The sequence below is a fragment of the Sorex araneus genome, chromosome 5, assembly GCF_027595985.1.
Source record: "Sorex araneus isolate mSorAra2 chromosome 5, mSorAra2.pri, whole genome shotgun sequence".
Taxonomy (NCBI): Eukaryota; Metazoa; Chordata; class Mammalia; order Eulipotyphla; family Soricidae; genus Sorex; species Sorex araneus.
In genome coordinates, this window is record NC_073306.1 from 114,916,084 (window position 1) to 114,943,865 (window position 27,782).

General features: G+C 60.1%; 1 protein-coding gene across 1 annotated transcript in view; it reads left to right on the top strand.

Moving 5' to 3' along the window:
- The first annotated feature begins 4,070 nt into the window (after positions 1-4,070).
- ANGPT4 (angiopoietin 4) overlaps positions 4,071-27,782 on the top strand; it is a 38,006-nt gene continuing 14,294 nt past the window's right edge. The window contains exons 1-4 of the mRNA XM_004612679.2: positions 4,071-4,570; positions 19,101-19,256; positions 20,598-20,719; positions 25,015-25,247. Of these exons, the coding sequence (XP_004612736.1) occupies positions 4,262-4,570; positions 19,101-19,256; positions 20,598-20,719; positions 25,015-25,247 (820 nt within the window). The 5' untranslated portion in view covers positions 4,071-4,261. The remainder of the gene's footprint in view (positions 4,571-19,100; positions 19,257-20,597; positions 20,720-25,014; positions 25,248-27,782) is intronic.

Consider the following 27,782-nt stretch of genomic DNA (forward strand, 5'->3'; position numbering starts at 1 on the left):
GCTCCCCAGGCCTGCGGCTGGTTCCGCTCCCCCAGCGCCAGGAAGGGCCATGTTCTAAACTCTACCTCTGGGCTAGAGCTGTGTCCAAACTACCTGCATTCAGAGGACTGGAATGCAGACTTTGCGCACAGGGGCCCTGGCTTCAGTCCCTGGCACCACACAGTCCCCTCCCAGCCTCCCCACCCCTCCGCGCCCCTCCAGCACAAGCATGAACGACCTCAAAACCATCAGCAACAACCAAGATGCTCAGCAACCTGACATCTGTCAACACTGTCCAGACGTCATGCCGGAGTCCCAGGCTGCAGGATAAAACCGCAGAGTGAGGAGGGAGCCGGTGTCAGACAGCCGCCGTCCGGCCAGGGCTCATACTCCGTAGCACTGAGTGTCCCACTCATCAGCGCCCCTAGGAAGGGCCGAGTAGAGGCGTCACATTCTCTTGCTCATTTATTCACTCACCGGGAGCGTCCACTGCCTGTCAAAGGCTGAGACCAACAGAGAGGGCGTCATCTCACTGCTTACTACCCACTGCTAAGTACCAGAGAAGGACCAGGACTCAAGGAGAGGGGCTGGAGTCGTAGCACAGCGGGGAGGGCGCTTGCCTTGCATGCAGCCGACCCGGGTTCGATTCCCAGCATCCCATCTGGTTCCCCTGAGCACCGCCAGGAGTAATTCCTGAGTGCAGAGACAGGAGTAGCCCCTGAGCATTGCCAGGTGTGACCCCAAACAAAAAAAGACAAAAGGGGCGAACTTGGGGTGTGAGACTGAAGACCTGCAGGGGGCTAGGGGGCACCACGTGGCAGGGTCTGCTTCCTGCTGTGGCGTTTCCCAGAGGTGAGCTCCTCCGTGTAGCCCCGTCCTTACACTGTTCCTCCAACAGGGCGTTCCATGTTCCCACCTGCCTTTGTCACTCCGAGAGGCCTGAAGAAGCTGGGCTGGGCTGACTGACGCCATGCTGTGTGGGGGGCATCACCCAAGGACAGTCAGCGTGGAGGGGGACGTGTCCCCATGCTGAGGGGGCGGGAAGGAAGCTTTGGGTTCGCCCCAGCTCAAGTCAGCCTCTGACTCTTCCTCACGAGACAGCGGGACCCCAAGTCCTCCCACCCACAGAAACCCTCCGGGAATTGGGGGTGACGCTTAGTTTAAACCACTCAGCGTTGGGGTCACTTTGACAGCAGCTGTTGGAGCCAGGGGGTGGGGGGGGCGGGGAGGGGAGATGCATGGAAGGGAAGGGACAGAGCATGCTGGGCCGGCTGCAGGGGGCCCAGAACCTCGCTTTGGGCCCTGCCTGGTTCCCCTGCCGCTATTCTGGGCCGGGCATCGGATCCTAACCAAGGACGGCCCGTTTACTTCACGCAACCTGCGAGGGGAGGAAACTCCATCTCCCCCCTCTTGTTCCTCCAAGCAAATCAGGCAGAGCCTGGCACTTCCCTTGACAGTGTGACCCCCTCAGGAGGAGGGTCCTATGGGCTCCAGGGCCTAGATGGGTGTCTGAGGTCCCAGCACCCCTGTCCCCGTGTGCCTTGGGCCTGTCACTGTCCTGCTCTGGGGTCTGAATTCCCCCCCTTTTTTTTTTGTTTTTAGGTCACACCTGGCAATGCACAGGGGTCACTCCTGGCTCTGCACTCAGGAATCACTCCTGGTGGTGCTCGGGGGACCATATGGGATGCTGGGAATTGAACCCAGGTCGGTTGCATGCAAGGCAAACGCCCTCCCCGATGTGCTATGGCTCCAGCCCCATGAATTTCCCATTTTCAAGTCAAGAAGGGCGTCACGCTGGGCTCCCAGGGATGCACACGGCCCTGCCCAGGGAAGCCTGACCTGAGAACACACTCCTTCCTTCAAGGCTCGGACAGGCTGTGATGCCCACTTACAGCCGCAGCCCAGAGGGACTGAGGCGGATGGGAACTCTGAGCACGTGGCCGGGGAAGTTCAAGAGGCTGAAAGGTGCGTGCGGGCTTTCCTTTTCCTGCTGAGCCCTGCACACCTGGGCTCAGGGCCTCGGGTGAGCCCCTGAACCCCTGAACGGCTGCCCCAAGCAGCCTGGCTAGCAAAAAAAAACAAAAGGCATCAGGGAAACAAAGGGAGAAAAACAATACCCTGAGCGGGGACCCCCAGAACAGAGAAAGGAACCCGAGAGAAGGCAGGAAGGCAGAAGGCAGAAGGCAGGAAGGCAGGAAGGCAGTCCTCCCCTCCCTCTCGCCCAGTTCTGGCCACCAGATTTCTGTCCTGCCCTCCTGGGTTCACATTCCAGCAAGGAGGAGGCGAGGCCAGGAGAGCGGTCCATGGGCACCCTCCACCGCCCCTCCCTTTACACTCGCAACATCAAGGCAAGTTTTGTTTCCTTGGCTTTGGGGGGCCACACCCAGAAACGCTCAAGGCCTATTCCGGACTCTGTGCTTGGGAGTGACCCCTGGCCAGGCTCGGGGGACCATATGTGATGTCGGGGATCAACCCGAGTGCAAGTCAAGTGCCCTCCGTGCTGTACTGCCTCTCCAGCCGCAAGACACTCACTCCCATCCCCTCAGTGGAGGGGATTCTTCTCTCTGGTGAAGCAGAAGGAAACAGAGGCCCAGAGGGGTGCAGAGGTTTGCCCAGAACCACACAGGGGGGGGGGTGGTAGAGCCAAGATCTGAGTCGACAGGCTGGAGAAATGATTCCTCCATGCCCACTCTGAAGACGCAGATGTTCTCTGTGCCAGGGAACAGGGCAGCCCGGCTTACAGATCAGGGTCCGGGCACTCAGGGGAGAGGCTGCCCCCAGGGCCGGCAGAAGGGAGCGGCGTTTTCTTCCCGACGGCCTGGGGGCCGGGGTCAGGGAGGCGGCTCAGTCCCTCGGCACCATGGGAGGTGCGACCCCCAACAGCATCCTGGGAACAGCCCCAAGCACTGCCTGGTATTGCCCCCAAACCAAAACGCACATTTGTTTCTTTTTAAAGACGCTCCCGCTGCCTCGGATTCCCAGGCCCGGAGACACAGCCGCTCCGGCCAAAGCCGAGCCCGGGACAGACGCCCCCAGCCAGCACAGCCCTCCTCGCAGTCCCAGCAACAGGCCAGGGCGGCCCGCCACGACGGCCCCCAGGGGACTCCCCCCGCCCCCCCCCCAGGAAGAGGGAGACTGGGCAGCGGCTGCTGGCTGGGGGAACCCTCCCCATGCCTGGCAAGGAGGTTTTGTTCCCCCAGAGACACACTGGGAGGCTGTGGCTCCCCAGACTCACGCCCTTGCCCCGCCCTTCCCTTTGCTCTCTCTGGGGGTCACTTCCCTGTGCTCCAAGCTTTGCATGAACAGGGGTGGGGGGGTGAAACTTGAGATGGGTCTTGGTGCAGGGAGGTTGGAGAGTGGCTGAATGCCAGAGGCAGGAAGAGAGAGAGAGAGAGAGAGAGAGAGAGAGAGAGAGAGAGAGAGAGAGAGAGAGAGAGGGAGAGAGAGGAAGAAGGGAGAGAGAGAGGGGAGAGGGAGAGAGAGGAGTGAGGAAGAGGGAGGGAGAGAGGGGGAGAGAGGGAGGAAGAGAGGGGGAGAGAGGGAGAGTGAGGAAGGGGGGAGAGAGAGGGGGAGAGAGGGAGAGTGAGGAAGGGGGGAGAGAGAGGGGAGGAGAGGGAGAGTGAGGAAGGGGGGAGAGAGAGGGGGAGAGAGGGAGAGTGAGGAAGGGGGGAGAGAGAGGGGGAGAGAGGGAGAGTGAGGAAGGGGGGAGAGAGAGGGGGAGAGAGAGAGAGGCAAAGACAGAAAACTCAGATGCTGTTGGAGTTTCCAGACGGGGCAGCAGCATCGCAGGGCTGGTGTCTGCATGTGGGCGAGTGTTTGTGCACCAGGGTGCGTGGTGTGTGAGTGTGTATATGTGTGCTCTCTCTCTCTCTCGTGCGCGCGTGTGTGTGTGTGTGCTCGCGTGTGCGCATGCACGCGTGTTTCCTCCCCTCTGGCCCCCCGCTGGGTAATGAAAGGGCTGGGAGTCAGCGCCAGCGCAGGGCCGTGCAGGCAGGGACAGAGCGGCCAGTAGGCAAGAGTGAGGAGGAAGGAAGGGAAAGGGGGAAGCACAGAGGTGAGGGGGCGCGGGGGGGGGGGGGGGGGGCGGGCAGGCAGGCGGAAGCCCGGGCAGCTGTGGCGTTGGGGTATAAATAGCCGCGGGACAGAGCGCAGCGGGGCAGGGGTTTGCCGCTGCAGAGCAGCTCCGTGGGCAGGACCGTCCCCCACAGTCCCTGCAGGGACCCCCGGGCGCGGAGAAGGCAGCAGGCCGGGGAGGCTCCCCGCAGGACCCCCCGGTCTCCAGATGCGCTTCCAGCCAGCCATGCTCCTGGGCAGCGTCCTCCTCGCGGTGGTCACCGTGACCGCAGCCCAGCGGCGGGGGCAGGACACGGGAGGGCGTCGCCGGACACACCGCGTCCAGCACGGCCAGTGCAGCTACACCTTCGTGCTGCCCGAGCCCGAGCCCTGCCCACCAGAGGCCGAGGCCTTCGGGGCCTCCAACAGCCTCCAGAGGGACGCGCCGGCCACTGGGCTGAAACTTGGGGACTGGCCGAGCCAGCGGGTGCGACAGCTGGAGAAGGTGCTGGAGAACAACACTCAGTGGCTGCAGAAGGTAAGGGCTGTTGGGGACGGCGGGGTGCGGAGTGGGGCGGGCAGGGCAGCGGGCGGCCGGGAGGCCCAGTGGGTGACTCGGCTCTGAACTGAGGAGCCTGGGCCGAGAAGGCCCAGAGAGGGGCAGGGAGGCCCCCCGGGCCACACATCAGAACCCCAACTTGCTGTTCATCCATCATCTATGGGAGTGAGCTGAGCACAGGCCATGGGCCGGGCCCGTCCCAGGCGCCGGGGTACGAGGGTGATGGGCTGTGAGCAGGGAGGGCGGGTGGGGCAGCTGGAGGGGAAGACAGGGGTCTGGCTGAGGTCCCTGGGGCCCCTGTGAGGACTTTGATCTTTGCATTGAGCATCATGGAAGACAAGGGTGGGTTTGGACAGGGAGACACCGGCCTGGTTTGGGCTCACTGGGACAGGCTGTGGGACTGTGGACTGAGCTGCTGCAGCCTCTGGCCAGCAGCGATAGTGGCCGGGCAGGCCGGGTGGGAAGGGGGTGTGGTCGGGCAGAGGCGAGAATCTGCTCCCCGAGTGAGCTGGAGACGGAGTGACAGAGAACCAGGACATCACCACTGGCTGGGCCCGAGGCCAGGGCCACCAGCATCGTCCTTGGTGTGTGCCGGGACCTAGGTGAGGCCCTGCGGCACAGGGGAAGCAGGGCTGCCTGGACACGGCACCTGATGGGGTCCAAGAGGGGCTGGCCAGAACCGCTGAGTTGGAGCCCCCAAGGGTGAGAGCAGGCAGGAGGCAGTGTGGCAGAGCGTGCGGTGGGGGCTGATGTTGTGGCACTCTGAGTGCGTCCCCCAGCAGACAGCAATGACAGCTGTGTGGGGACATGGGAGTGGCCAGCACACACCCTGGGCAGGCCCTTCTCCCTCCGCCTGGCTTCAGAGGTGTCCACCCCGAGCCAACCCCTGGCATCTGCTCCAGGACATGGGCCATGCTGCCTGTTTGCTCATGTGACACAGAATAGGGACAGGGAAGAACAAATAGGATATAAACTATTTTCCAGGTGGGGGATGAAGTTAGGCCACACACAGTGATGCTCAGGGCTTACTCCTCAATCTGTGCTCAGGGTCACTTTTTTTTTCTTTTGCTTTTTGGGTCATACCCAATGATGCTCAGAGGTTACTCCTGGCTCTGCCTGCACTCAGGAATCACTCCTGGAGGTGCTCAGGGGACCATATGGGATGCTGGGAATCGAACCTGGGTTGGCCACGTGCAAGGCAAGTGCCCTACCCGATGTGCTATCGCTCCAGCCCCAGGGTCACTCTTTAAAGTGCACTGGGGACCATGTGCAGTGCCAGGGGTAGAATAAGCTGCACGCAAGGCAAGTGCCTTCCCTAGGCCTGTTTCTCTGGCTCCAAAAACAATTTTTTTTTTTTAAAAAAAGGTGACATATGAATCATTGTAAATTGAAGTTCTGTTACCTGCCTTGTGTTCTCAAAGGGTTTCCTGGTACACATCTTGGCTTTTTCCAAGACAGAGAGTTTGCATTACTTGGATCTACCCCACCCACTCACAGTGACACATTCAAGGCTCCAGAATCAGGCCCCCCCACTGGACGCTTCCACCCACACTGTCTCTGCACACACTCACACACACTCTCGCATGTATACCTGCATTCGTCCACGTACTCACACCCATTCACCCACACACTAACGCTCATGCATGTATGCCTAGGGTCATATACACACTCACATGTGCACACACTCACATATACTCACACTCATACATGCACTCACTCACACATGCACATTCATGTGTGACACATTCAAGCCTTGAATGTGTCACAGTGACACATTCGAGGCTCCAGAATCAGGCCCCCCACTGGACGCTTTCACTCACACTGTCTCTGCACACACTCACACATACTCACACATGCATGCCCACACTCACACAAGGACATTCACCCATGCATTCCCACACTCCTCCATGCACTCACACTCACGCGTGCATACCCACACTCACACCTGTACTCACACGCACACACGCATTCACACATGCACTCACACTCAGACATGCATGCCCACACACGCCCCCACTCACACAAGTAGTCACGCTTACGCATACACGCACACACTCACACACGTGCATGCATGCACCCACTTTTCCTAGCCGTTGCCTCCAAGATCTCAGCCCTCAGGGAGAGCTCAGCCCCCCCAATCCCATTCTGCCGTAGCCCCTCACCCACACGTCTGCCCCCCGTTTGTCCCCAGGTTCCCCCCCACCTCCTGTGAGCCCTTGGCTCTAGAATCCAACCCAGGGGGTCTCATATTGCTTGAGTCTGCGTCCCTTCAGCAGCTGTCACCAGTGCCAGGAGAGCCTCCACCGACCTTGCCTCCTCCCCCAGTCCCCCAGCCCCCCTGTCCATGCCTTCCCCAGCCAGGGATCTCCGACTTCAATGAGAAATGGGGACTCGGGGAGAGGGGCCTCCTTGCACACTCGGGATTCACCTGCGGGATTCCTCCGGGCTCAGAGGGAAGGCCGGCCTCCACACCCCGAGCCAAGCTTCCTCCAGGCTGTCCCCTTGCAGCTGCCACCTGCCCCAACCAGTCCCCCGTCCTGTGTGCCAACCGTCTCTGCCCAGCGGGTCCTTTTCTCATCTAAGTAAGAGGGAGAGGGTGAAAAGGGCAGGGGAGAAAAGGGGGCACAGATTAACCCCGCCACATCTGGCTCTCCCACGCTCATATTCGTATCTCCACTTCCTTGCTCCCCACTTCCTCCTTCCCCCAGCGTCACCACCCACTTCCTACTTCCCAAATGCAACTCTCGCTCTCAGCCTTCCCCTCACTGGACCTCCCAATGGATGTATGTGATTATCCTGGCTGGAGCAATAGTCCAGCAGGTAAGGTCATCAAACCCAGTTTGAGTCCCAGCATCCCACAGGGTCCCCAGGCCCCATCAGGCATGATTTCTGAGCACAGAGCCAAGAGTAAAACTGAGCGCCACTGGCCCAAAATAAAAGACAAAAACAGAACAAAGAAAAAATAATAATTCTGACCCACACTCGCCTTCTGGAAACTGTCTCCAGCCATCAAGTCCTCTTCAAAACACATCTCCGGGGCTGGACCGATAGCACAGCGGGTAGGGCGTTTGCCTTGCATGCGGCTGACCCGGGTTTGATTCCCAGCATCCCCTATGGTCCCCTGAACACCACCAGGAGTAATTCCTGAGTGCGGAGCCAGGAGTAACCCCTGTGCATTGCCGGGTGTGACCCAAAAGGCAAAAAAAAACCCCAAAAAACAAAAATAAACACATCTCCTTCCCTGCTACCTCCTCCCACACCAGCCACCTCTATCTTCCCCAGTGGTGGGTCTCTAACTATCACTCAGGCTGTTTCAACCCCGAACCCTGCAGACTATCCAGAGTTAGATCCAGTTTGTCCTGTGCCCAGCCCCCGCCAGGGCTGCCATCTCTTCCAAATAAAAGCAGAAATCCCGGGGCTGGAGCTGTAGCCCTACGGATAGGGCTCCCCAGACGGCCCCTGGAGCCCTGCCAGGAATGACCCCTGAGTGCAGAGCCATCTTGCTCTGAGCACCTGCAGTGCCCTTCCCCCTGCACATCCTGGCCCCAGCACTCACCTGCCCGTGCCTCAGTTTCCCCTTCTGCACAGTGCAGAGCAGGTCCTGTGCTGGGGACGCAGGTATCTAAGCTTCGTGACTCAAGCACCACTTTCAGCCTGCTTCCCGGCTACTGTGGGGCCCTCCCGAGGCTGGGGCAGCTCACCCAGGCAGGAAGGCAGCAGGCTGGGCCAGTGGAGAGCTTGCCTTGCACACCGCACACCCCCGTTTCTGTCCCTGGCACCCCCAGGAGAGATCCCTGAGCACAGAGCCAGGAGTGATCCCTGAGCACAGAGCCAGGAGTAAACCCTGAGCGCTGTGGCGTGTGGCCCCACCCCCTTGATCTGATTCAGCATCATCACTTCGAAGCTTGTTTCGATGGACAACAGGGAATCGATCTTGGTCAAGCCCACCCAGGGGAGAATGCCATGGTCTGTGCTGTAGTGTGATCTCTGGGGCAATGTCCCCTGGGCTTGAGTGGCCCTTTCTTGTCCCTGGTTATTGGGGTCGCCGCCGAGTCACCCCACGTCACAAGAGCAGACCCATCAGCCTCTGGACAGACAACGCTCTTCCTGAGTCCTGGCCCACCCTGGGGCAACAGCGTAGCCTGGAAGGTGACAGCCCCTCTCATCTGCCGTCCCACTGCTGAGGTTCAACACCTGCCATTTCCCCCCGCTGTGCTGCCTGGGGCAAGTGGCTTCACCTCTCTGAACCGTGGCCTCCTCTGCTACAAAACGGGGTGGAAAATGCTACCTACCACCCTACAGGTTTAATGAGATGATCCACATGTGATTGTAGCCCAGATGCAGGGCTATGGGACCGTCTCTGTCCAGACTGCCCTTCCCGCATGGCCTGCACCCTGGAAGCAGAGACCCGACCCTCCCCACTCTCCCCACTCCCCACGAGAGTGAGGAGGGTCTTTCCTCTTCTGGCTAAGACGTGCAGCCGGAGCCCAGGGAGACGCGCGTCCGGACTGCCCTCTCTCCCGCGGACCACGGTCGCTTGTGCCTCCGTGGCCGTGGCTCCTGTGTTCTCTCAGCCTGGCCCCGTCTCGGGTTGTCTGACACGCGAGGCCTCTTGGCATCTGCCATACCGTCTCCTGGGAGAGACACGGCGAGTTTCAGCACTGCCCTTAGTCAGCTGCTCTCAAGCGATCGCCAGGCTGCTAGGAAGGTCCGCGGCCGCCGGAGACGCCCGCTCTCACGGAGAGTGGAGTGAGAGGCCCGGGGAGGCTCGGGCTGCTCGGCCCCGGCTCCCGGGGACCCCCACCCGGAGCCTAGGTGAGGACACTGAGGCCAGGAAGAGGACGGGTCGCCAGAGTCCCACAGCTGCCACCCCACGAGGCCCAGCTTCCCCGGTCTCTCTCCTGACTCTGAAGGCTGTCAGGGAGGCGAGGGTCCGGGTCCGAGAGGGAACGGGGTCTCTGTTATCTGTCTCGGGGTCTCCAGGGCCCCTGCCCTTCTCCAGCCTGCAGCTGGCTGGGGCTCAGGGTGCTTGGCGGGTCAGGAAGACGGGGTCCCCCCACCCTATTCCTTTTCCCTTTCCTCCCTCCCCACCCCTGCTCCCCTCCCCCTCCTCTCACTGTTCTCTTCCTCCACCTCTGCCCAAGTCCCCCACCCCAGCCTTGGCCCCAGGGCCTGTGTCTGGAGTGTCTGTGCCTGTGGACGGGCCAGGCCGCACATCAGAGCTCTTGGTGCTGCCTCTGAGGGCAGAACTGCAGCCCTGAGTGCCGAGGGCTGGGGGGACGGAGCCAGCTGCAGAGCTGGCCTCTCTAACTGGGTCGGTGGAGCAGTGGTTAGGGCCATGGACTCCCTAACTGGGTTGGGTGGAGCAGTGGTTAGGGCCACAGCCTCCCTACCTGAGTCGGGTGGAGCAGTGGTTAGGGCTGTGGCCTCCCTACCTGAGTCGGGTGGAGCAGTGGTTAGGATCATGGCCTTCCTACCTGGGTTGGGCAAACAGTGGCTGGGATTGTGGCCCCCTGGGTCAGGAGGAGTGGTGGTTAGGCCGTTAGTCTCGGGGTTCGGCCCCGACGGTGACCTGGAGCTTCGTCTGTGCTCCCGGTGAGTGCCAGCCTTGCTCCGCGTCACTCTTGTCACGGAGGGGGAGTGTCCCCACGTGGCCCAGGGTAACAGCGGGGAAGTGCTACTGTACCGCTTTCCTCTGGGTCTCCGGGTCCCCGGGCAGAGCCGACTCCAAACCCCAACACTCTGGGGCCTGCGTCCTCTCCGGCCCTGCTCCTCTGTCTCTGCTCTGGGTCTCTGACATGCACAGGGTTCCCGTGGAGTAAGGGGGGCCCTGGGGTGCTGATTAATTCGGTTGGGGGTTGTTGGTTTTGGTTTGGGGGAGTCACAGCTGGAAGTGTTCAAGTGTTCAAGCCACTCCTGGCTCTGTGCTCAGGGACCAATCCTGGTGGGACTCGGGGCCCTATAGGGGGTACCGGGGATGGGACCCAGGTCCCATCTGTGTCCAGCAAGCTGTGTCCAAAGCAAGGGCCCGCTGTCCATCTCTCCGGCCCTCAAGTCCCGCTTGCTCGCTTGTGGCTGACCCCTATCCCCCTCTCTCCCTGTTCCTCCTCCTGGTCTCCCTCCATCTCTCCCCAGACCCCGGACCCTACTCTCCGCGTCACCTCCAGCCTCTACCTCCCCGAGGTCCTCTCATGTCCTGTCCCCATGAGAAAACCAGGACATACCACCCCATGACCACTTGGTGGGGCGCCTCCTCTGCCCCAGCTGCCCCCAGGGCCCAGCAGGGAGGGCTCGGGGTGGGGGGGCGCTGGGCAGGAGCCCGCTGGCCTGGCACAGCCCCCAGCCCTGCTCTCTGACGTCAAAGCTCAGAATAACTCAGGCCCAGAGCCCCGCCGTCGTCGGAGGCCTTGCCTGCCTGGACACGGGTCAAGCAGAAGCACAGCGTGGGGTCCAGACCCGGCCAGAGACCTCCCCCCCACCCCTCAGCTGGCTCAGGCCTCCCAACTGCCCGGGCCACCCCCAGGCTGCCTGTAAATTCTTGGCATTTTCAGCCTTCAGTTATCCAAACAAGAAATGAATCTTTGCCGAACAAAACGTTTTGAGGTTTGATTTCCTAACCTCATCGCTGGCTCCTTTCGAGGCAGCGCGGCCCAGGCGGAGCGAGTGGGAGGAATGGGGTGATGGGTCCAAGAAAAGGGCAAGACAGGGCTGGGGCAGAGCCCCTCCCCAGCTTCTCCCGGAGGGACACGCTCCTGTGTCCCAGGGGCTTGGCCCTCGCCCCCTCCCCTCACTCCCCGGGGCTGCAGCTCCTGCTTCTGGCCTCCCGGGCCCTGCGCTCTGCTGAGCTGGACCCCAAGCCACCAACTTCTCTCCTTGGGCTGGGAGTGGGGCCGGGGGGGACAGGCCCTCCGCCTCCCCTCTGCCCACACGCTGGCCTCTGGGCGTTCTCCCCAGCTCAAAACTGGTCTGGAGGGGTCTGGATGTGGGGTCTAGGGTGGACGGGGCTGGAGAGGGAGGTCCTTCCTCACCCAGGGGTGTAACTGACCCTTTGTGCGGTGCGAGGGGTCCTTCCTGTACAGACTGGCTGCCCCGGGATGTGGGGCTCAGAGTGGGCCCCCTCGCCACCCGGCCTTCAGAGAGAAGGGGACAGGGAGGGCAGAACCGGGTGGGGGGTTCCTGTGGCCAGACGCTGACCCGTGCCTGCCAGGGAAATAAGAGTGTCGGCCTTCGGACAGATGGAGAAGCCAAGCACCCAGGGCCCGGGGCCGTGAATGGGGACAGGGCAGGGGAGCTGGCGGGGCACAGCCCAGCTGCTGCATCCCAAATTCAGTCTCCGGAAGGATGCCAGGGTCCTGGCAAGTCCACAAACCTCTCCGTGGGTCCTGGATGACCAGTGGGGATCTAGGGACAGAGAGCCCGGCCCCTAGCAGGGATGCTCGGCCGTGTCTCCCCCTCCCCCTCCCCCACCCCCAGACTCCTCTAGGGTGCTTAGCTGAGGTTGGACAGCACCTCCAAGCCAAGGGGACCCCAGAACTCCCACCTGGATGTCCCCACTCTTACACCACCCACCCTTGGTCCCCAAACTCTCCCCTGCGGGGGGTTCCCCTGGGTTGTTTGGAAGAGCTGCAGGCTTCTGTTTCTTGATCTGTGAAATGGGCCCGTGGTGGACACTCCTCCAGGGCCTGGGCTGGGAAGCTGCGTTGATGCTGCATCTGCGGGGCCTGGCGCCGACAGAGCCGGGCACAGGGTGGGCGCTCAGCCAAGGCTAGAGCGCGAGAACACACAAGGCAAACCTGCCAAGAGGGCTCCTTTATTTTCTTTTATTTCACTTGGTTTTGCTTTGTATCGTTTCATTGTGTTTTTATTGTAATTGAGGCTCAACCTGGCAGTTCCCGGGGCCTCCCCTTCCCCCAGGATTCGCTCTGGAGGGGCTGGGCAGGATGGATGGGGCCGAGCCCCTGCCCTGGGAGTCCACTCGGGAGGCAGGTCGGACAGGTGGGCCGGCTCCCACAGCTCCGCCACCCGCTCATGTGGCCTCGGGGAACACCTTCTCCTCCCTGGGCCTCAGTGGCACCAGCAAGGCAGGGCCAGGAGCCCCCTCAGGTCAGCTGGGGGCAGACCAGGACAGTGCCCAGAGATGTGGGGGTCCCAGAGGCCCCCATCAAAGAGATGACCCTTTGGGGAGCCTTGGAGCTGGAACCCCCACCCGCAAGTTGCTTGGCATTGGAAATAGTATCCGGGACTTGGGCAGTAGGATCTGGCCCAACAGGCTCTGGTCCAGCGTGGCCGCCTCTCAAGGTGGGGCGAGGAGGAGGGTTTCCGAGCAGTCCAGGGACCCTCACAGCAAAGACGAGGCTGCAAGAGGCTGCAGCAGGGCAGCGCAGAGCTCCCCGGTGCCCTGCCAGCGACCCCTCGGCCGAGTTCCTTCCGTCAGCTTCTCACTGATTAATTCCTAACGCACAAACAATTAGGACGGATGGGCAGGTGTGAAGAAAGACGACGCAAACCTCACCATTCAGTTCTCTGCTCCTCTCCTGGTGCACCTGCAATTTATTCTGTACACTTAAAATGTGTTGAAAGCGTTTTAGACGTGTGAAAAGGTAGAGGGAGAGAGAAAATCAAATTCCTGGTTTCTGGGGGGGGGGGGGGCTGAGAGATAGTACAGCAGGTGAGGTGCTTGCCTAGCGCACGGCTGGTGTGGATCACCCCATATGGTCACCACCAGGACTGACCCCTGAGCACAGAGCCGGGAGTAAGCTCCGAGCACCACCAGGTGTGGTGAAAAGAAAAATAAAATTCCTGGTTCCTGCAGCCCCGCGGAAGAAACTCACCGAACCCCTCCAAAGGTGTCCCTCTCCCCTGTCCCCTCTGTCATGACGTGTGGCTGAACAGCCTCTCTCCACCCCTCCCCACGGTGTCACAGGGGCTCTGGCCAAGCCTCTATAAGTGGGGTGACAGCAGGTGCCCGCCTGGGTTTGCCGGGGCCTTGATGGCTGCTGTCCCCAGGAGCTCCTGATCTCTTAGGGGAAGGACCGTGTCGTGTCGGGGCACACAGGGAACTTTCTCTGTGCTGGGCACAAAGACTCATTCAACCTCGTGGTCCCCTAGGAGGCCAGGACTGCAACAATGTAGCCCCTCTTCCTGGGGAAGAGCACGGCCCCTGCAGTGGAGGAGGCCAGGGAGGCAGGTGGCTCCAATGTCACATCCTTGCTGTTTCTTATTGGGGCCTGGGGTGGGATTAGGGGGTGTCATGCTTCTTGCAGTGTCCAGCTGTCACACACCTGGCTGGGGAACTGTGGGGGACCATTCAGCCCGAGGCTGCACTCCGGGCAAAGCCGTGACCTGGGCCAGCGGCTGGCTCAGGGCTGCAGCTGGGGGCTCAGAGAGGCCTGTGGAGCCGAGAGGGGGACAGCCCGTCCCTCCATGAGGCCCCTGACACCCTCCGCTCCTGGCTCCCCATCCACCCCCTTCTGTTGCGCCGAGCCCAGGCCCAGAAGAACTCTGACGGCGGGGACAGCAGCTGGGCATGGCTGAGTCTGGCTTCTCCGAAGGAGCCCAGAGCGCAAGACTGTCTGGGCTGGGTTGAACTCTGCCCCCAGACCCTGGAGGGGCACAACAGGCGGGGCACCGGGTGGAGGAGCAGGGCCCAGCCCTGGGCCGTGGGGCTCACGGCCACAGAGCTAGTCATGCAGAGGAGGAAACTGAGGCCTGGTAACGGCGGCTTCGGGGTGAGGTGCCCAGCAAGAGGGCAGGACCTGGCAGCTGGAGTGAAGGGCGTTGCTTCTCCGGCCTGGCCTCACAGGTTGCCCCGAGCATCCAGCCGCTTCCTGCCACGGTCACACGCCCTGGCCTTTGGGGGCGGGAGGGGGGGAGATGCGGGGCAGCTGTGCAGGCTGCTGTGACTCTGGGCCTTCCTTCTGGGGCATACTGAGGCTGATGACCAGGTAGGGGGCAGGAGACCCATAGGTCCCCTGTGTCGGGGCTGGGGAGATAAACTAAGGGACTCCATGCTTTGATGCAGGAGTCCTGGCTTCTCTCTCTGGCAACGCCTGCCCTCCAGGCTCAGAGCCAGGAGCACACCCCCACCCCCAGCACCTGTGGGCACAGCCCCCCAACAGCAACGATTATCTTGGGGCTGGGTAGGAGAGATAGCACGGAGATTAAGGCTCTTGTCTTACATCCGCCAACTCTGATTCAAATTCCTGGCACCACATCTGGTCCCCCGAGCACTGCCAGGGGTCGCTTCTGGCTCAGAACCAGAGATAAGCAGCAGCACCATGGGGCGTAGCCCCCAAACAACAGAAACAACAGCAATCGCCGGTGTGGTCCTCCATACGGAGGACCACTGTCATGTCCATCTGCCAGCTGAAGCCCTGAGTGTACGGCTGGACAGCCCCCGGGACAGAGCTCCTGGCCGCTTGGACCCCTTCTCCATGACATCCCTGTTGTCTGCCTCACTCCGCTTCCTCCTCCGGACCTGCCTGCCACAGTGCCTTGCCTTCCCTCGCCATCCTTTCCCAGTGTTCTCTCCCGAGCAAGGGGCAGTCCCAGCTTTACTGTCGCCATGTCCCAGCTGTGCAAAATGAAGTTCAGAGAAAAGTAGCCCTCAAGGGCGAGAGACCCGGACCAAGAGAGGAAACAGAGGCAGGATCCCACCCCTGGGTACGGCAGCGTGCCAGGGCCGCCGAAGGCCAGCCTCTGGGCACCAGAGAGGTGGAGTGAGGTCAGGCCCCTTCTTGGCCTGCAGTCGGCTGGCAGGAGGCTGGCGAAGACGGGGAAGGACTAATTCTGTGGTGGGACAGGGCAGATTCCAGCCTGTGTTTGTTCACCCACTGAGGTCCCTCCCCCGCCCTCCTGGTTAGTGCTTGAACCCTGAGCCAACCCTTGCGCCAGACCCCACCCCCCACCCCCACCCCACAGGCCAACTGACTTCAGTCACCAGAGCCCCAGCCTGACCCAACTGGGTCCATCTGGCCCGAATTATCTCTCCCAGGGCTGGTGCTAGTGGGCGGGTGTGGCCAATTGGGTGATGGACCCCAGCTGTGGGTGGCCTTCCCTCCACCCAACCACTCACAGCCACAGAGCAAGTGGGGGGACCATTGTGGGTGCAGCGGGCGCGCCCTTCCCGGTGATGTCCCCAAGCTACCCCAAGTCTCCCGCCCTGCTTGGCGGAGCCGAGAAGTCCCTCGCGGAAGCTGACCCGCCAGGTAGCGACCTGGGCCTCAGTTTGTCTCTGCAAATGAGAGGCCGGGGAGGAGCAGGCGAGGTGTAGCTGCAGGAACAAACTTGTTCGCTGCCTGGCGCCTTTCAGGATCTTGGAGTCTGAATCCCGAGGAGGTGCAGGGGAGCTCCCAGGAAATGCTCAGGGAGTCACTGAGTCACTCCCCATGACACCAGATCTACCAGGCCAGACATTCAAATCGAGAGCCAGAGGATGTCGCACTGGTGGGATCCACAGTGCCAGGGATGACCCGGGTCATCCCAGCAGCACTCAGGGACTCAGGGGCCTCTGGTGTTGTACCAGGTGATGCTTGGGGGACCATGTGATGCCAGGATGGAACCAGAGTGAGCCACATGCAAAGTATGTGCCTTAAACCCTGTATTCTCTCTCTCTCTCTCTCTCTCTCTCTCTCTCTCTCTCTCTCTCTCTCTCTCTCTCTCTCCCCCTCACCCCCAGAATGCTAATTTTTAAGTATGGACTGGGGGCAGCAGTGGGTCCTGAGCTCAAGGACATTGGACATTGTCCTGTACAATGGCTTAAGGAGCTCATCTTGCAAGCATTCTGTCCAGGTTCATTCCCCAGCATCACATCTGGTCCCCTGAGCCTGCCAGCAGTAATCCCTGAGCACTGCTGGGTGGGGCGCCCAACAGTCAATGGTGCTGAAATCCAGATACTAAAAGTGTCATCCATGCTGCCATTGCAGAGTTATCCAGGTGGGCTGGAGACTGTCCATAACTTTCCGAGTCTCCGTGAGTAAGATTAGCATTTTAAGATGCTGTCCCAACTGAGCTGCGATATGAAAATATTTGAAAATATTTTTATTTCTATTGTTATGGAAGGGCTGGAGCGATAGCACAGTGGGTAGGGAGTTCGCTGAGAGTATCCCGCCCACACGGCAGAGCCTGGCAAGCTCCCGTGGCGTATTCGATATGCCAAAAACAGTAACAACAAGGCTCACAATGGAGAGGTTACTGGTGCCCGCTCGAGCAAATCGATGAGCAATGGGATGACAGTGACAGTGACAGTGATTGTTATGGACATTGCAGGGATAACAGTACTATGGTGCGTGGCTTGTGCCCCTCACGACAAAAATGCCAGCTTTCAGTGACAGCTATAATGGTTACATCACCTGAGTTATCTTCACAGACCCCATGTTCCCCCGGCCTTTTCCCATTTAAAATCTTTGACCTAGGGGAGAACGTACAGAGGAAAGGGCCCAGGAGTGGACCCTGCCACTGTCACTGCCAGGGATAGTAAGGAGAGGTCCTTGAGTTTAAGAGGGAGGTAGAAAAAGGGGAGCAAAAGAGTGAAGGGACCCCCAGAGCTGGGATGAGCAGGCGGGGTGCAGGGAGACAATCATATTTACTTGCCTTGATTACGGCAAGCTCACAGATCTCAGATTATTCCTTACGTTTTGTTGGCATTGTGGAATATCAGGACGACGCTGTTTGGGAAGGCAGGGGAGGATAAGGAGGTAAGAACATGCCTCCTACCACTTGCCCGGGCTTTGAAGAGAGGAGAGAAGAAATCAAAGCTGCAGCTGGAAAGGGCTCTGGGGTTCAGTTTTCTTTCATTTCAAGGCACATTTGTGCCACGCAGGGGCTTATGAGTGGAGGGGACAGCGGCTGCGGGGTGGGGGGGGAGGCAGGGGTCACAGACAGGCGCCTGGAGAAGCCCCACGTGGGCTTGTCTCGATGGTCCCCGTGACCTCTGTGACCTCCATTCCAGGGTTCTCACGCTTGAGGCAGCTTCAGCCCCACCCAAAGGGCTGGGCGATACCCCCGAGTTTCTGAGCGGGGAAGCCTGGCGTGGGAGCTCACGCTTCCCCTCTCTGACGTGTCCCCAGGCCGGAGAGATGGACAGCCGTTAGTTAAGGACCTGTCAGGATTCAGTCCCCGACACCTCATAAGGTCCCCTGAGCCCTGCCAGGAGGGATCCCTGAGCACAGAGCCAGGAGTAAGCCCTGAGCACTGCTGGATGTGGCCCCCAAACAAACAAACAAACAAACAAAAGGAATTCCCAGAGATGCTGATCCAAGGACCCGCACCTGTGAATCCCCCTATGCCAATCAATGCCACAGTGCTCCAGTGCTCCCCCTTTAGGACGATTGCTGCACTGCAACCAAATGGGTTCCTCTGAAAGCATGCTGGGGGTGGTGGGGGGCTGGGGGAAGGGGGAGGGGGAGAAGAGAGTAAGGAGGAGGAGTCCAACCGAGGTCACCAGCTCTCCCTTGGAAGCACTGGTTTTCCCAGGAAGCCTGGACACTGCCCTATTGAACCTCTAGGGAGGCTGAGCGGAGGGCGAGGGGAGGGGCGGGTGGGTAGGGGTGGTGGCCAGAGGCCAGTGTGTGCCGGAGGGTGGTGGCTCTCTGCCTGCGGGCACTGCGCCCTGAGAACAGCATTCACCTTTGCGCCAGGCAGCTCCTGGGTCCCTTGGGAAGGAGAGCAGCCCTGGCCAAGGAGTGAGTGTTAGCATGTGGGCTCCGTGCGGCGAGAGCCCTGGGAAACGGGCTGGCCCTCCCGGCCTGGCAGACAGGGCGGCAGGAAACAGCAAGGCGGCTTGGTGGACGGACCCGCACACTGGACAGGGAAGGACGCGTCTCCACTCCCTGCGGGCCGGTCCATGACCCCCTCACCCCGGGTAATAGGCTCCACGTTGTGGGCCAGGCGCTGACCCTTGCTGCTTTCCCATTTCTCCGTGCACTGAGCACACACTCTCCCCTAAGCACTGAGCTAGACATGAGGACAGCGCTGAGCAAGACCAAGTCCCTCCGTGAAGTTGATGTCCAGGGTGTCATGAGCCAGGAACAGAAAAGCATGTGATGTAGAACTAAGGGACTGCCAAGTTGTAGGGAAAGACCTGAGATGCTCCACGCAGATGATAAGGTTTGGGGTGGGGAGGAGTTCCAGGGAGAGGCCCAGCATGTGCAAAGGTCCTGTCCAGGCTCGTGCTGTGTTAGAGGGATGTAAGGGAGTCAGTGCCTCTGCAGTGGAAGGAAGGACAGAGGACTAGGGAGGAAATCAGAAGGGAGAAGGGAAGCCGGGTCGGTCAACAAGCCACTCCCAGAGAAGACATTGGCTTTCCTTCTGCATGTGACGGGGACCCTGCGTGTGGTGCGGGCGAGCAGACGAGGAATGTGACTGGGCTTGGGTTTAGTAGGATGGGCTGCATGGGCTCTCTTGGACGGGAGGGAAGGAGAGAGCTCGTGGCAGAGACCAGGTGAGCAGGAAGGAGGGCCAGGACATTCTAGCCACACCCCCCTGACCCCAGCCCCCGGTCTCCCCGCAGCTGGAGAGCTACATCCAGATGAGCCTGAGGTCGGAGCTGGTGCAGGCCCAGCAGCACATGGTCCAGAACCAGACGGCCACCATGCTGGAGCTGGGCACCAGCCTCCTGAACCAGACCACAGCCCAGACCCGCAAGCTCACCGACGTGGAGGCGCAGGTGCAGGAGGGAGAGCAGGAGGGGGAAGGGAAGGGGAGGGTGCATGAGGCCCATGGGCACCTGCTGGTTCACAAATGGAGGGGGGAAGGAGGGAGGGAAGGGAAGGGAAGGGAATGAAGAGGGGAGAGGAGAGGGAAGGGGGAGGCCGGGAAGGGAAAGGAATGGGAAGGGCAGGGAGGAAAGAGATTGGGGAGGGGAGGAAAGGGGAGGGGGAGGGCAGGGAAGGGAGTGAAGGGGAAGGGAGGAGAGGGGCAAGAGCAGGATACAACACATATACATGAGCTGGGGTGCTGCCAGGAGAAAGCACCCACAAGGCGAGCACTCGGGGGCCTGGGTTTGGTGGGAGGGATGTTGCCACAATATTAAGCAGTGAGTCCAGAAAGCCAGCACTGGGTCAGATGGGACAGTCCTCAGATGGGGACAGCAGCATGTGCAAAGGCCCAGAGGCCGACCCCTGATGGCAAGCTCCAGGAATATCAGGGAGCCCGCATGGCCGGGGATGCCAGGGCAGAGGGCAGGCTAGGGATCCGAGGGAACAGGGCCAGGCCATCAGGGAGCATCACACGGGCAGAGGGAGCAGATTCTGTTCAGCATTTGCAGGGGCCACCGGTGGGAGGAGCCCCGGGGCCACTTCCAAGGATACTCAGCAGAGGCGCAGGCCCTCACAGCTCAGTGCTCCCTCCCAGTGGTGCTCAGGGGCCACCAGGGCCACGCTAGATGATGCTCAAGACGGTCATGTGGTTTGGGGTCAAACCCAGGCCCCCTCCCAGGCTACGTGTGCTGGACCACTTGACCCCCGCCCCCAGTCCAGGGGCCACACTGTAAAGGGCTGAGCAGAGAGTGGGCGGCAGAGGACCAGACCAAGGGCCTCAGGATGGACTGGCCCAGGCCAGTCTGATGAGCCCCGGGAAGAGGGGAACTGAAGGGGACAGAGGGAGCGGAGGGAAGGAGTCGGGGACGCACGTGGGGCCTGACAGAACTCTGCCAGACTGATAGTGGAGGTCAGGAGTTAGCTCCATGGTCAGGCTCTGCCTGCATGGGGGGCCTTGATCTCTGCCCCGATGAAGACAGTGACTCCCTGAGGCCAGAGAAGCAGGAGGGAAGAAATGGCCACGGGCTGGGCTGGGCGGGGGGGAGAGCATTCAGGAAGGAGGTCTTAAACCCAGAGCTGTGAACGAATGAATGCATAAATGAGTGAATAAATGAATGACTGACCACAAGGAGAAGCGACTGCAACGGTTGGGAGGAGGGCAGAAAGTTCCCAACACGGTCAAGGGTCAGTGCCAGACAGGCTCCCCGGGACTCACCGAGCGCCCACACCCCGTCCTGCTGCCGGGGCAGGTCCTGAACCAGACCTCGAGGATGGAGATGCAGCTTCTGGAGACCTCGGTGTCCACCAACAAGCTGGAGAAGCAGCTGCTGCTGCAGGGCCACGAGCTCCACCAACTGCAGGGCCGCAACAGGTGGGCGCCGGCGGGACCCGGGCCCCGGACCCGGGCAGGGATGGGGCTAGAGCGAGAGGCCTGGGTTAGAACCGGAGGGAGGGACGGCTAGTGGCAGCCGGGCTGAGCTGAGGCGGGGAGGAAACTGGGGGTGGACACCATCTGGAAGCTGAGAGTGAGGGGGAGAGTAGGGTCCAGCTGGGGTTGGGGGTCAGCCGGAAGCGGGGAGTGAGGGGGACAGCAGGTCCAGCTGAGGCCTGACCACTCCCCACTGGGTGGGAACAGGGGACGCGTTTCCCGGGGGCTCAGGACACCTTGATCTCCCTTCCTTTTCCCTTCTATCCTTTTTCATTCTTCCTCGACGTTATGAATGTCAACAGATGATTTTGAGCTACGACTGACATGCCGTACACTTGACCCTGTCAATCTGAAATGGGCTTATCTGTTCGTCACTAGGGAAGCCAGAGAGGTAGCGCAGACGCTCAGGTGCCTGGCTCGCACATCACTTCACTCCCCTGTTTGATCCCAGCACCACATGTGACCCCCGAGCACTGCCAGGAGTAGCCCCAAGCAGCGCCAGGGATGGCCCAACCGCCTCTCAAAACAAAAATATTACAAAACAACACAAACAGGTGCATCTGATTCCACATACACCCCCATCCTCAGAGGCCACCCCGGGCCCACGCTGCAGTCCGCTCTGGCCGAGAGTCTGTCCTGTAAGCGAATACGCATGCGGGAACACCCCTTAAATTACAAAGGAAGAAAGTCATGGGGATTAGATAAGCCCGAGGAGGCTGATCCCATCTCAGTTTCGAGCTGAGGTGGGGAGAAAGCGAGCTGAGGTGGGGAGAAAGCGGCGAGGCACGGGGAGGGGCGACATAGTGGGGGAGGCAAAACCCGCCCGGAAACAGCCACGAGACTGGGGATACCTGGGCACATGTAAGGGCTGCTCACGAGCCGGGTCAGGAGGAGGCCACGCGAACCGGCCAGCTCCCTCTCGCCCAGCAAGTCTGCCCGCTCCTCATTTTCAGTCCTTTCCAGGGCGGGGAGGGCAGGCTGGGGTCGAAGCATCAGCCGCCCCTAGAAATCAGAGAGGACAGACACTGCCACCACCGCCCGCCCTGGGGGACAGTCATCATTTTAAAAGTTGGGGTGTCCACACATTTTTTTTCTTTCTGCAGCATCATTGGGGCTTCGGGGGAAATTCCTTCTGCCCTGGCAGGACTCATCTTGTTAGTCTGGAGAATGGGCCCCGACAATCCCAGGCCTCCCCCTTCCCCCTGCTGCTTGGCCGCCTCCCCCGAGACAAGAGAACCAACCTCTGCTCCTTTCTCCCGAGTCGGCCCCTTTATTCTTTTTTTTTTTTTTTTGCTTTTTGGGGTCACACCCAGCGATGCACAGGGGTCATTCCTGGCTCTGCACTCAGGAATTACCCCTGGTGGTGCTCAGGGGACCATATGGGATGCTGGGAATCGAACTCGGGTCAACCGCATGCAAGGCAAACGCCCTCCCCGCTGTGCTATTGCTCCAGCCCCGGCCCCTTCATTCTTCATCCACAGTCGGTTCCTTTGTGTGTTGTTTTCATTATTTTTTTTTCTGAATCCCCGTGAATGACAACATTATTCGTGATTGGCTTTTATGTGTACAATGTCCCCACGCCGGTCACTTCACCGTGTTCACTTTCCTCCATCAATGTCCCCAGTTTCCTTCCCACCTCCCAGCCTGCCTCTATGGCAGGAACTTTTTCCCTTTTTCCTGCCCCTCCCCCTCCAAGGTCCTGTGGTTTACGATAGCGTCACTAATAGGGCCCAACGCACAGCCCTTTCTCTGCTTTCAGCACCCAGCCATCACCCAGCGTGACCACTTCCCCCCAACAGTGTCCTAGCAGTCTTTGACCATGTGCATTTAACATGTGTCGGACACTCGTATAGAATCAGGCCACAGTCAGAGACAAAACTCCCCGTTTTCCCAAGCTGGCAGTGCTCAAGCTGCTCTCCCAGTGGTGCTCACAACGATACAAGCAAGCTTGCATGTGGCGTCCCTGAATGGTCTTTGTAGAAACCCAAATGCTGCACAAGACCCCTCTGTGCCCTCCCCCCCCCAATTGCCCCGGAAAGGCTCCATAATTGCACGAGGCCTCGCTCAGCCTTTCCTCCGCCGGCATCACCCCACTGCACGGCTCTCATCTATCTCCCCAGGTCCCCGAGAGCAGGTGCTGAGGTGGCTGCCAGCGTTTTATTGCTCCAACCTGAGGTGTGGTGAATAACGTTCCTGTAGTTCATTGCACACACAAACGAGCAAAGTCGAGGTGCAAGTTGCTCAAAGCGGAAGAGCTGGTGAAGGCTCCGTATGGAGTGGAGAGATAGTGAAGGGGTTAAGGTGCTTCTCTTGGCATGAAGCAGATCCACGTTCCATCCCGACACTGCATATGGTTCACTGAGCACTGCCAGGAGTAAGTCCTGAGCACAGCCTGGTATGGCCCAAAAGCCAGAGAGACAAAGAGAGGAGAGAGGGGAGGGAGAGGGGAGAGAGAAAGGAGAGAGAGGAGAGAGGAGAGAGAGAAGAGAGAGAGTGGAGAGAGAGAGGAGAGAGGGGAGAGAGAGGGAGAGAGAGGAGAGAGAGGGAAGAGAGGAGAGAGAGAGGAGGGAGAGAGAGGAGAGAGAGAAAGGAGAGAGAAGAGAGAAAGGGGAGGAGAGAGAGGGAAGAGAGAGGAGAGAGAAGAGAGAGAGGAGAAATTAGAGAGAGAAAACAGAAGGGAATGCCTTGCCACAGTGGCAGGGTGGGGTGGGGGGGAGATGGGATTGGGGAGGGTGGGAGGGACACTGGGTTTACGGGTGGTGGAGAATGGGCACTGGTGAAGGGATGGGTTCCCAAACTTTGTATGAGGGAAGTATAAGCACAAAAGTGTATAAATCTGTAACTGTACCCTCACGGTGATTCTCTAATTAAAAATAAATAAATTTAAAAAAAAAAAAAGAGAGAGAGGAGAGAGGGGGGAGAGAGAGGAGGGAGAGAGAGGAGAGGAGAGAGGAGAAAGAGAGAGAGAGAGGAGAGAGCGCGCTTCTCTCTATGCTTATTACACCTGAGTGCTCAGAATAGAAGGAAGGAGGAAGTTTGTCTCTCCGACCCTCCTCCCCGTCTTCCTCCTTCCATCCCCACCCACTCACTGCTGCTGCAAGGAATGGCACTTACTGGGCACTTACTGGATTTTCTTTCACCTTCACCACCACGCCCCTGTGTCTCTCCCATGCCTTTTCCTGTAAATTCACCCTATCCTTTGTCCTTTGTCCCTTAATCCCTTAACCTTCCCCCTGCCCCCAGTGGGTTGTGCTAACCGCCCTCCCACACACACACTCTCCACTTCATGCTCCTGCGGATGGAGTCAGAGAAGCGCAGACCACACACACACACACACACACACACACACACACACACACACACACACACACACACACACACACACGCCGCCGGACTATTCCACTCTACCTCCTCTGTCTTCGCCACTCCAAATTTTGTTTTTTTGTTTTGTTTGGGGGCCACACCTGGCAGTGCTTCAGGGCTTACTCCTGGCTCTGCCTGAGAGATCACTCTGGAGGTGTTCAGGGGAGCTTATGGGATGCCAGGGGTTGAACCTGATTTGGCCACGGTCCACTCAAGCGCCCCACCCGCTGTGCTACGGCCCGGGCCCCAGCCTCTTCACCACTCCAAAACATTTGATACCCAAGCAGAAGCGATCTGGCCAAACCTGACTGGTAAAGCTTTAAGCTGTTTCTTGTTCCCTGGAGCGATAGCACAGCGGGTAGGGCATTTGCCTTGCATGCGGCCGACCCCGGTTCCATTCGTATGTCCCTCTCGGAGAGCCTGGCAAGCTACCAAGAGTATCCCGCTGGCACGGCAGAGCCTGGCAAGCTACCCGTGGTGTATTCAATATGCCAAAACAGTAACAAGGTTCACAATGCAGACGTTACTGGTGCCCGCTCGAGCAAATTGATGAACAACGGGACTACAGTGCGACAGTGTTTCCCTGGGGGTTAGTTAGCACAGGATATCTAGGATTTGACCATGGGCGCCAAGAGGGTGCTGGTGGGTCTGTCCCCTCCCCCCACCTCTCATCTCCACTGACCCCCAGTCCCTCTCACGCCTAGGCCAGCCTGAGGCCTCTCCTCACTGCAGTGGCAGGCCCCTGCCATCCCGGGCGCTCGGCCTCTCTGAGCCCCAGCGCGGGTCCTGCAGGCTGCGTCGGCACCCCGCGTTCGGCGCGTGGGAGCGCCCGGGGAGACCCCGCCGCCTCACCGCCTTGCGCCCTCCCCCCGCAGCGCGCTGGAGACGCGGGTGCTGGCACTGGAGACGAAGCAGCAGGCGGAGCTGAGCAGCCTCCGGGGCGAGAAGGAGCGGCTGCGGCGCCTGCTGGGCCGCCAGAGCGGCGCCCTCGCCGGCCTGGAGCGCAGCCTGCGCGCCGCCAGCAGCAACTCCAGCCTCCTGCAGCGCCAGCAGCGCCAGCTGCTCGAGTCCGTGCAGCGGCTGGTGCGCGTCGTGGCCCAGGGCCCGGGTGAGCCAGCGCGTGGGGCGCGCCCGGGGCGGGAGGGGGCGGGAGACGGGAGGGCGGGCGTGGGGGGGGGGCTCTTACCCTCCCCTGGCTGCGTGCTGGAGCCTGGAAACCACCCAGGGGGAGATGGCGTGTCCACGCTCCCCAAGTGTGAAACAAAAATGATTGACACTAGGAATAAATTGGGCCCCCCGGAAAATACTTAGAGGGACCAATCTAGACCGTCTTTCCTGATCCCATGGGTGACCTTGTGCCGCTGTGGCCCCTGTGCGTCGCTTGGCCTCAGTTTTCCTAATCTGTTGGGCGTGGTGATGATAACCATTGGCCTCAGTTTTCCTCGCCTGTTTATTGGGTGTGGTGATGATAACCAAGACACCCTAGCCAGCTCCACCCGCCATCCCCACTTGCTTGTACTTGCCTCACCGCTCCTTGACCCTGTCTCTGTATCTATGGAATGAGATATCTATGAACTGAGACTCAATACTGACCAAGAACGGCTCCCACCTGGCCCAACCAGAGGGAGGAGGGAGGCATCTGTAACCCAGCACCCCAGCGCTGGCATCTACAGGGGGGGGGGGCCTTGGGGTGGCCACAGCATTCCAGCTTCACTCACTCCGTTGCCAAGCACTTATTGACCACCCACTGCATACAGTCCCCGGGGCTGAGAGGGGGGGCGGAGCAGGGAACAGAATGGCCATGGTTACGGGCCTCTTGCAAAAATGCCCAACATGAGGCCAGAGAGAGAGAGAGAGAGAGAGAGAGAGTACTGGGGTTAGGGCACACGCCTTGCCTGCAGCAGACCCAGGCTCAGTTCCTGACATGGCATATGGTTCCCCTAGACCTGCTAGAGCTCAGAGCCAGGAGTAAGCCCTAAGCACAGCTGGGGGCTACCCAAAACACAAACCCAGAATGCCCACCCTGCTGTCTGTGGTTCCTGAGGGGAGAAGTGCCTCTCCGCCTCTGCTATCAGCTCTGCCTACAGTATTCCTGAAGCTTCCAGCTCCGGGGAGGACAGCAGGGGCTCAGAGAAGGGGTTTTTACCTGGGGGCGGCAGGGAGACACGGGAGGGCTTGGGAGAATCGGGATGCTTGGCTGGCAAGGAGAGTGGGTTGGGGAGAGAAAGACAGGAGACAGGATTCCTACAGCAGCTGCACCTCATGGGACGGCAGAGGAAGGGGTCTGAGAGTCGTGAAGGCACCAGGAAGCAAGCAGAAGTGTGGGGCTCCGGGAGCTGTGGCTGCCAGCAGTTTGGGGACAAAAGATCACTCATCCATCTAAGTTGGGTCGGTTCTGCTAGAAGGAGTTTGCAGCCCCAGCCGTGAGTAGGAGAGACGGCTGCCTTCCAAACCATGAGCTGGGGGACTCCCCGGACCCATCACGGGCTTGTGCAGAGCCCTGGCAGTGAGGCCGCCCAAATCAGTCCCACATGTGCGGGTCTTGTGGCTCTGCCCGAGGCAGGGGGCTGGGGCGGGTGCCTGTCCCCACAGGCTCACTGCTGTCCCAGTGTCCAGCTGCGGCCAAATATCTGCTCACAGGCTTGGTGGGAGGTTGTGTTCTGCACTTCACCGCAGGCACCCTTGACCCAAATTTCTGTTCCTCTTGGGGAGAAGCAGCATTATGGTCTTCTAGCTGGAAAAGCTGAATCTTCATGGGGACTAGAGAACAGATGGAAAGAGCATTAGCTTTTTTTTTTTTTTTTGAGGGGTCACAACCAGCGATGCACAGGGGTTACTCCTGGCTCTGCACTCAGGAATCACTCCTGGCGGTGCTCAGGGGACCATATGGGATGCAGGGAATCGAACCCGGGTCGGCTGTGTGCAAGGCAAACACCCTACCTGCTGTGCTATCTCTCCAGCCCGGAAAGAGCATTAGAACCATGCATGCTGGCACCCTTGCTGTCTCTCTGCTTAGTTTGGCTTGGTGGAAAGCAGAGGTTGGGGGTTCCAGGGCTCTGAGGTTAATTAAGGAAGAAAAAAACAACAGCAGAGTCTGAGGTCGGCTCCCATCTCTGTGCTTGCCTGGCTGCAGAGGGTTTACCTGCTCTCCTCCAGGCCAGCCTCCCCCATGCTTAGCTGCACTGCATTTCACCAAGGATATGCTCTCAGGTGGGCATGTCGATCCTGCCCTGGGCTCTTTGTACGCCAGCATGAATTTGGCATCTAAGTCGCTTGGTGTGTGACCTGGCAATAACCATCATCCAACACTGTATCCAAATTCCTTCTTGAATCCAGTAGCCAGAAAGAAGGGTCGAACAGGAAGTCCCACCCCTTGGCAGCATCCTTGTTTCTCATTGGTGCCGTGTAGAACTTCAGCCTATCCCAGGAAACCCCCTTCCCAGAGGTTGGGTCCCACGGTCAGTCCTGTAGCTGGATCCCACGGAAGGCGTCAGAGGTGGGATTTGAAGCCCGGGCAGCTTTCAGGCAGGGCCCTTGGGCCCTGGTGGAATTTTGTCATCAGTTACTATTACTCTGAGGGAAGAAATGGGGTCCTAGCCGTGTTCGGGGAGAGCCTACAGAGGGAGACTGCCTCTAGGGCTGT